This window comes from Gymnoscopelus microlampas (genome assembly GCF_963454915.1).
Source record: "Gymnoscopelus microlampas genome assembly, chromosome: 18".
NCBI lineage: Eukaryota > Metazoa > Chordata > Actinopteri > Myctophiformes > Myctophidae > Gymnoscopelus > Gymnoscopelus microlampas.
Genome location: NC_139955.1, coordinates 7,784,325 through 7,794,355, shown reverse-complemented (window position 1 = coordinate 7,794,355; position 10,031 = coordinate 7,784,325). Strand labels below are relative to the sequence as shown.

Sequence of the window (10,031 nt, the reverse complement as noted above, 5' to 3'; positions counted from 1 at the left end):
ATGTGGGGGACACGTTCACATGCACGCACACAGATGTTTCTTACATTAGATAATAATAATATACTAGACCGGCACCAGCCTGCTCTATAATGCAGGTCGAGAACGATCTAAGTTGGGAATGCATGCAGCTGGTTATGTAATACCCACTGTACCCGTTGTCAGAGTACATCAGAGAGTATGTCCCCAACTCCATATTTGGGCAAGATTGATGTCATATTGATGACATCATGACCAACCTAGGAAGATACTAGCTAGCAGTATCTAGACAACACAACACAGCCGCTTAGGTTATTTAAACGAACGGAACACAAAACATCCGGTTGGATTCATTTCCAGCGAGGCAAAGCAGCAGCTAATGATCACCTATCTGTATGCTGAGAAACATATCAAACAAAAGGTAGTAGCTTTTAGCTCAGACAGCTTTTAGCCTTGATTTATACCTGCACTGTCGTCGTGCACTGAAAATAGCTGATTTTCTTTGGGATGTAATATTTTCGGTGCGTGCCTTAGAGGAGGGATTTCTTTTTTATTGCTTGATTGCGACAGACAGTTCCACTCGTCAGGTTTTTAGGATTTATATGTAGTCTTTCACCATGGGTTCTCAGGCGTCTACGTTACTCAGAGAAGAGGAAATTGAAGAAATCAAGAAGGAGACAGGTTTTTCTCACAGTCAGATCAATCGCCTGTACAGTCGCTTCACCACCCTGGATAAAGGTCAAAATGGAACCCTCAGTCAAGAAGATTTCCAAAGCATCCCGGAGTTGGCCATCAACCCCCTGGGGGACCGAATAATCAATGCCTTCTTTGCTGAGGGGGAGGACCAGGTGAACTTCAGGGGATTCACGCGAACCCTGGCTCACTTCAGGCCGATGGAAGACAACAACGAGAGGAGCAACGACCCTGCTGCCGGCAGCAGCAAGCCTATCAACAGCAGGACAAACAAGTTACTCTTCTCCTTCCGCCTGTACGACCTGGACAGAGATGGCAAGATCTCTCGCGACGAGCTCTTACAGGTCTTGCGTATGATGGTCGGTGCAAACATTTCGGACGAACAGCTCGGCAGCATCGCCGACCGAACCATCCAGGAGGCTGACTGGAACGGTGACAATTCAATTTCCTTTGATGATTTCGTCAAGTTGTTGGAGGACTTGGACGTTGAGCAGAAAATGAGCATCCGGTTCCTGCACTGAAGCATTGTCCACTCTGGATGAATGGTGCTTTTCCACACCAAATGTTAACAAGACCCAACCCTGCTTCAACACTCAATAATGCGGCCAGCTGCCATGGCCTGACCTACAATACAGAATGTTCTCTTGATCAAGCATTTATTAGACCAAATGGACCCTTATGGATTTATAACTCAGAGTGTACAAAAACAGGGGTCTGTGGCCTAATGCATATCAGTGTGTGTGTGTGTGTGTGTGTGTGTGTCTGTTATGCATATTCTTTCTAGGCGTTAAATCCCAGTATATTTGAGTGGTGCCGAAGGCAACCACTCCTATACGTGGCTTTGTCTGTGTGTCCGTATGTATGTCTGTATGTCCGTGTGTCCACCAAGCTAACATTGGTCAAGCATCACGTGACACGTGACAATATGTTGAAAGGGTGTGCTTTGATTGGCTAGCGAGACGCATGACGAAATAGAGGCCTATAAATAGGTGTGTCACTTTGAAACATTGTTTACATGTTTCAAAGTGACATCAGTGCCATCAGCCAAACTAACATTGGACATGTTAGCTTGGCTGATTGAACATGTTAGCCAAGATAAGCAAGGCACCACTCACTTCACACAGGGTGTGTTTTTTTATTTAAATATGTTGTATATACTTAATATACTTATATTTAACTTTCACTCTTTCAATGCCAGGCCGTCTATAAGAAAGTGAATGGCGGTCAAATCGGGCTGAAACCTTGCCCAAATATGGTAGATAGTAGGTACGTCATAGACGTTATTAGACCTAGTCTTGTTTGTGCCATTCTCCCAGAAATTGAACATATTTATTAAGCAAATTATCATATCTCCACCTAGCCGTAGGAAGGGGACCATTATGTTTTTGCCTGGTCTGTGTGTCTGGTTGTCTGTCTGCCTAACACGCTGCCAGCAGGCCAAGGAAATGCCTAAAATTTTTTTGTAATAATTAATAGAGGCTAGAAGAGCCATGGCCACTATGGAGTCATACAGTATATCATAGATACATCATAGATAAATCATATTGTTGCTGCCGGGCAGAAACCTCTTATCCCCATATTTTAACGTTTTATGTTTTTTCCTTACATTAATGCCCTATTTGTCACACAAATGCATCAAAAACAGCAGCTCTGCAAGCTCGACACGCTGCGAAGAGGTGTGTTTTAGCTTGCAGATCTGCTATTTTTGAATTTGAATCATGAAAAGTAGCAGTTTTGGACATATGAGGGGGGAGGCATAGCTGAATGGGTAGAAAGCCCACCTGAGAAGCAGAGGGTCCCAGGTTGTATTCCCGGTAATGTGTCGAGGTGTCCCAAAGTTATATGTATTTGGCCGCGGACCCCCATCAAAATATTTTGTTCCAGAAGCAACGATTTGAGTAAAAAATGTTCGCTTTATATATATATATATATATATATATATATATATATATATATATATATATATATATATATATATATATAAGATTTGCACACATTTTCACGATTTTTAATAGCCCAAAGTGTAAAATAATGCTTTTTAGCTCAAATCTAAAAATGACACAGTTCCAGGTCAAGTTGCAAATCCATATTATTATTAACTTGCAAATCCACAGCTACCGTCAGTGGTGGAAAAAGTACCCAACCCCAGTACTTGAGTCAAAGTATAGATACTCCTGGTCAAATATCACTCAACTTCAAGTGAAAGTTCAGTCAGATTTGTAGTAGAGTTAAAGTACCGGAGTAATTGCTTTTTAATATCAATGAATTGAAATGTGGACATTTTCCAGAAATATGAGATTTTCTAACAATATCAATAATAGTGAAAATAGCAGATCTACAAGCTCACAGCCATAACGATAAAATATCTCTTAAGTATATAGATAGAAATATGTACTTAAGCAAATGTACTTTGTTACTGTACACCAACGGTTACTATACAGATTGCACAGGGAAGCCACGCCGTATTATCTTGTTTATAACCTGTCAAGACAGTGAAATTATTGGGTTTCAATTCCTTGCCATTGCAGCGATCAAAATAACAATAAACTCACTATCGAAATAATGTATAAAAAAAGAGGAAATCTGAGCACTCAAAAAATGTGGAGGAGAGGATTTAAAGTTAAAACAAAGTTTATTCTATAATGGCAACATGTTTCGAGTTCCAGTTATTTTTCTCCTGATAATACTGCTCATGCACTCACGTGCATCTCCATGTGTCAATTGACTGCCTTGTATTATGCTCTTGTTCCTACGCGATTATAATCAGTGTGTAACCAATTTCCTGTTCACTTGAGACTTCACGTTAACAGACACTATTTAATGGGTTTGTATGTTTGTTAGTCTAGTTCTCGCCCTGATGACCATAACTGGTCGAAACATTTTGGCATTTTTATAGACTAAACTTAGGTTTTACTTCCTTCCCTTCACATTTTTTGAGTGCTCGGATTTCCACTTCTTTTAGGCTTGCATAGCCGCTGATCCTTGAAGCACCTTCAGTATATTTTTAACTCCTTTGAGCACCCAGTTGGCCTGTTTTTTCTCCAGAAATAATGTATAGCAGTAAAAATAGTAAAATACCCCATATAATAACAAATGCAAGGTGTGTGTGTGTGTGTGTGTGTGTGTGTGTGTGTGTGTGTGTGTGTGTGTGTGTGTGTGTGTGTGTGTGTGTGTGTGTGTGTGTGTGTGTGTGTGTGTGTGTGTGTGTGTGTGTGTGTGTGTGTGTGTGTGTGTTTGCGTGTGTGTGTGTGTGTGTGTGTGTGTGTGTGTGTGTGTGTGTGTGTGTGTTTGCGTGTTTGTGTTGCACAGGGTGGGAGGATTAAGTTATGCAATTATGCATTAATGACACTAGGATAGGAAACCTTGCTGAGCTGGTTCATTTTACAGCATCATCAGATACTACAATAACGATGATTGGATCCAGTTCTAACCGGATTTGAAGTATTCTAGACTTTAATATGAAAATATTGATCCAATAGATGATCTTTGAGACCCAGAGCAAAGCTTTGGAGCAACATCAGGGACACTTCAGGATGTATTCAGTGTAACCTCTTCAGAATAATGCAGACGGTGTAAAATGTATTTTAATTTAAATTGAATTAAACAATGACTTGCATTATTAGAGCAGTGATGGATGTGTTCCATGCTTGCTACCCATTTCCTCCTCCAATTTAATTCTTCGTAGAGTACAATCAACTAGACTGTGATAGAGTTGCTGTTGGGCAGAAACCCCTTATCTCCCATATTTCAACCTTTGTTTTTTGTTTTGTTTTTGTAAATGAATGCCCTACTTCGTCATGCTGCAGTGTCACACAAAGTAGCAGAAATAGACGCTCTACAAGCTCACAACAGAGTCGGAAGCAACCATCAATACTGGAGCCTCTACAAGTGTTAAATGATTTACTGATGTTTCCTTAGTCTCTTATTTGCAAAAACCTTTTCTTTGTGGTATTTTGATTTACTTTGTATCTGTGCCTTTAATGTATGATGCCTGCTTTTTTTAAGGAGTTTAAGAATATTGCCTAGTTTAGATAATAGGTAAAACATAGGAAATGGGTGAAAGATTATAATCTAATAAAACCTGATTTGTTTCCACATTTGCAGGGTACTAATGAATGAGTACATAACTACATTACGATTAATTACAAGGTGGGTGTAAAGTGACAGCAGGATGGCAACTAAAGAATAAGGACGACTGCAGGTTCCACTTGAAGCCAATTTGGTGGTTATGTTAAATTATCAAACAGTGCATCATAATCTTAATGTTTGTCGTGTCCATTGTTCATAAGCCTGGGTTGCCTGGTAGAAAAAAGCTTTCAATATCTTTAGAAAAAAAGATATAAAAAATATATTTATTCAACCTTATTAGTGCAGGCTACTGTATAGGTGTATAATGTCAAATACTATCATTCTGGATGCTGATCTTCCTTAGACTCCTAGTTTTATAGAGTCCTAACATCACTCCCGCTACCCCGGGTCACAGAAGTATCTTTTCTATTGAAAATCCCATAGGGAAATCTTAGATTGTGTCATATAAGAACTGTGTTCCAAACATAAACAAATCAGCCCCCGATTCTACAGCCTGCTGTTTTCAATGTGTTGTCACATATCAGCGTCAATGTGTCAAAGCGTTATGCATCAGTTCTTCCAACAACAATCCTTGCTCAGATCCTTGTACTTGGAAAATAGTATGTCTAATATCTTATAGGAGGGTGCCCACCCTAAGACCCCAGTGAAGCGGTTACCCCTACCCCACTCAATAACAAGTGCTGATTAATCTCAGGGATTGTACTATCTGAGCTCAACTTATCTGAATTGAATTATAGGTCAACAAGCAAACCCTGTCAGTGATTAAGCCAAAACCTAAATACAATGAACTGTTTTATGCACATTTTTATTTATGAGAAGGTGATTAAACTGCCTTCACTTCATCTTTTATTGAATTTCCAGCCTTCTTATTCTAAACTGCAATACTTTTTTTGATTCCTTATATTGTTTTTGTGTATGAAACAAAAGTTTGCCATGATGGACAATTGCTTTTCATTGAATTTGATAATAACTTCGTACCACAAAAGTACCAGTATCATTCTTACCTCATCAACCATCAGTTAGTCTATAAGAAGTTCAAGTCACTGATTCACACACTATGACCTCTCTCATTCTCTGTACCTCTCTCATTCTCTGTACCTCTCTCTCTCTCTCTCTCTCTCTCTCTCTCTCTCTCTCTCTCTCTCTCTCTCTCTCTCTCTCTCTCTCTCTCTCTCTCTCTCTCTCTCTCTCTCTCTCTCTCTCTCTCTCTCTCTCTCTCTCTCTCTCTCTCTCTCTCTCTCTCTCTCTCTCTCTCTCTCTCTCTCTCTCTCTCTCTCTCTCTCTCTCTCTCTCTCTCTCTCTCTCTCTTGCTCTCCGTAACCCCTCCGTTACACATTTGTTTCTACATCGATACCACGCTCGCCCTCGGGGCCATTCCCAAAGGGGAGCTGATGGGTGTGCGATGACACTGGCGCCACACTGAAACGGCTGCTCTTCTGTGAGTGGATTACCATCTCCCCGCATATGGTGGCCGCGCTCGAATCACTGGGCTTAGCATACAGACAGAACATGGACATCAGAGCTTATTCAGAGCCACGCTGGTCCACACAAAAGGGGGAATTGGGGGGAAGGGGGAGACTTTATCTACTTTGACTGTAACACAGGAGTAAACTATCCTCCTATTTTTTTCATAAAAAATATAAAGTGTAGTGTCAGGCTATATTTTTGCTTATTTTACGTTGCAAATAATCTTATGATAGACTAGCAAACTAAGTGCATCAGCATGAAAAGCAGTTTGTGCAGAATCCAGTGTCAGATTTACAGGGCAATAACACCCACCACCAATGATCTACGACTGACACTGTATCCACCCAGTGTACTGCAGGTGACAGCATATGCTGCAATTCAATTCAATTCAATTCAATTTTATTAAAGTGTCAAATCACAACAAGTTGTCTCAAGACACTTTACATGTAGAGAAGAGACCCAACATCCCACCCTGAGCAAGCAATTTTGCGACAGTGGCAACGAAAAACTCCCTCTTAATTCAACAGGAAGAAACGTCAGGCAGACCCTAGGCTCTAGGGCGGGGGCCTTCTGCCTCGACCGTGTTGGGGGAAAGAAGAGAGAGAGAAAGGGAGAGACAGAGGAGAGACAGAAAGAGATACAGTGCAAGCAGTAACAATAACAATAATAGCAAATATAATAGTGTAAGATACTAGCATATGATAGTATAATATAGTACAGCAATAGTGTGTATGCAGTATATAATGGAATAATATAAAAATGTTTAAGATAATATAATATGCGGTATAGTGTAGTGTAGTAGAAGTCCACGGTCGTGTCCAGGTCGTGCTCCATGGAGAGAGGCCCGGTCCGGTCCGCAGTCACAGTCTTGAGCCGCAGCTGGGGGTCCGTAGTAACAGTCCATAGACTCCATGGAGAGGCCCAGGCCCGGTCCGCAGTCACAGTCTTGAGCCGCAGCTGGGGGTCCATAGTAATAGTCCATGGACCTGCGACGTGGGTGGTAGAAGAAACTCCGGGGAACGAGTCCCCGGTTGTAGAATTAGTGGCAGGCCTTACTAGAGCGTGAATCCGTACAGGGTTAATTACGATTGTACCAATGGGACACAAACCCACACAACCAAAGGGAGGACGGGAAGAGAGAGGACGAGGGGAGAGAGGAGAAAGGGGAAGGTGGGGGAGAGAGGATGACTATAGGGGGACTGAGTCTATACACTTCGGCTATAGGCTTTATCATAGAGAAAGGTTTTTAGTCTAGTTTTAAATATACAGAGTGTGTCTGCTTTACGGACTGAGACTGGGAGAAGGTTCCACAGCTGAGGTGCTTGAAACTTAAATGCTCTACCTCCTGTTCTAGTTTTTTGGGGGTTTACTGGAACCGTAAGCATTTTTTCATACTGTGGACGCAGTGGTGTTCTGGCTGGTTTACGGGGCTCGATGAGTTCTTTGAGATATACTGGTGCCTGTCCATTGAGAGCCTTGTATGTGAGGAGGAGAACTTTAAACTCTATTCTGTATTTAACCGGGAGCCAGTGCAAAGAGGCCAATGAAGGAGTGATATGATCTCTTCTTCTGGTTCCTGTCAGTATGCGCGCAGCGGCATTCTGGACAAGCTGCAGGCTATTTAGGGACTTACTTGGGCAGCCTGATAGTAAGGCGTTGCAATAGTCCAGCCTAGAAGTAACAAATGCGTGGACAAGTTTTTCTGCATCATTTTGGGACAGAATGTGCCTAACTTTTGCAATATTACGCAGGTGAAAAAAGGCATTTCTTGAAATTTGTTTTATGTGGGACTGAAAGGACATGTCTTGGTCAAACGTGACTCCCAGATTCTTTACAGTGGCCCTGGAGGTCAAGGTAATACCATCTAGGGTAAAATTCTCATCGATTAATTTATCTCTGAGGAAGATCTGCACACGCAGACAGACAGACAGACAGACAGACAGACAGACAGACAGACAGACAGACAGACACAGACACAGACACAGACACACACACACACACACACACACACACACACACACACACACACACACACACACACACACACACACATTATAGATCGATTATAGATCAGCTGTTTTTGAATAGCCAAAGTATAAAATAGGACTCAAGTGTGTTAATGTATGTTTTGTATTAATGATCTAAATCTAACTAGTAGCCTAACTAAAGTTTTCAAATAATTGAAGTGGAGTAAAAAAGTACAATATTTGCCTCTGAGATGTAGTAGTATGAAGTATCAGGGAAAAAAAGTACTGAAGTACAGTACTTGATAGGAGGGTATGGATGAGTGCCCAGGTGTTAAATCCCTCACAGCCAGCCCTCATCCTCTTCTAGCTCCATGGCATATAGATGCAGGAGAGCAGAGTCAATCATTAAACTCACAGTTTGTTCGCTCTGCAGGTAAATTAACCTCAGTAAACCCTGCCTGCCTCCTGCTTGACTCTGGACCTGTTTATCAGTGGTGCAAAGTAACCGAGTACTGTACTTAACTACAATTTGAGGTGCTGGACTTTACTTGAGTACTGCAATTTGTTTTATACCTCTGCTCCACATCCCAGAGGCAAATGTTGTACTTTTTACCCCGCAGCAATTTTTGTACTTTTACTCAAGTAACATTTTAATACAGGACTTTAAGTATTTTTATATTGTGGTATCGCTGCTTTTACTTAAGTTTAAAAAAGAAAAGAAATCTGAGTACTTTATACAATGTGTGGACTTGAGGCACAAACATTGTGTGAGCTCACCTTGCCAGTGTTTACAGAGCGTGAAAGCAGCAACAGTGAAGAACCAAGCGACCCTGGTTCAATGTTTAACTGGGGACTTCCTCTTGGCAGCTCTGTTCCATATAAACATGGCAGCCCGCTCTCTCCCTCAATGCTTAACCACTTAGCATCCGTATTCTGGGAAAACTTTAGCATTAGCAAAACTTTAGCGTATTCTGGGAAAACTGTTTATTTTGAGCAAAAAGGGTTCTGGAAAAACTCATGTTTAGATTTAATAGATTATTTGAAAAATAATCGATTATCAGTTTTAATCTAAACATTTATGTAATGGTAGCTGCAGCCCTCGACTTTTCCTCCACTTCCCTTATGCAGCTGCAGCCAAGCAGGGAAATGACACTTCTTGCAGCTCAGAGGAGACGAGTGGCAGTTTACAATCACGTCACATCTCAGGACGGGACCATTGTTTCCACTTCCCCGTTTTATCATTTGAACATAGGGATGCACATCCCAACTGTGATGTGCTGCTGTGCGTTCAGATAGGAACTCAGTCATGTCTTGTCAAGTGTCATCCCACTCTCAAGGCCCTTTCAGACGCAAGGCCATTTACGCTGCACCAGAGGCGTCATGTGAGAAAACAACTAGAGGGTGCAAAAAAAGTGACCAACTTTAGAAAAAAAATAAAACGAACTGAAATTGATTAACATAAAGTCAAAAATAAATAAAAATTAGTGACAACTTAAAAACTATAAAATAAAACTAATAGCACAGCCACGGAGAAAAAAAAAATCACCCACTGCTTTACATCTGTAAACCTTCGATGTGACAAATAAAACTGGAAGATGATGTACAGGTAGTGTCACACCGCTTGAACTGAAGTTTATGAAGCACACAAAGAGAATATATACTCTACATTTGCAGAGTTCACATAAAGGTGACCAGAAGATACAGTATGAGTCCTCCTGGCTGATAGAAGTAAGTAAACAGGATGGGAAATGCTCACAAAAACATTTACAATTTAGGCATTTTCCGAAGCAACTTACAAGGGCACAGCAGAGTACGCATAGTCAACAAACAACTGGGTTA

At 41.2% G+C, this 10,031-nt stretch overlaps 1 protein-coding gene across 1 annotated transcript; it reads left to right on the top strand.

The window, feature by feature from the left end:
* Positions 1–593: 593 nt before the first annotated feature.
* On the top strand, positions 594–1,190 carry LOC311065408 (calcineurin B homologous protein 1-like; the record flags this gene model as incomplete). Its single annotated transcript, XM_084085734.1, has 1 exon — positions 594–1,190. One exon carries the CDS (start codon positions 594–596, stop codon positions 1,188–1,190), a length of 597 nt encoding a protein of 198 aa, XP_083941860.1.
* Positions 1,191–10,031: the final 8,841 nt, after the last annotated feature.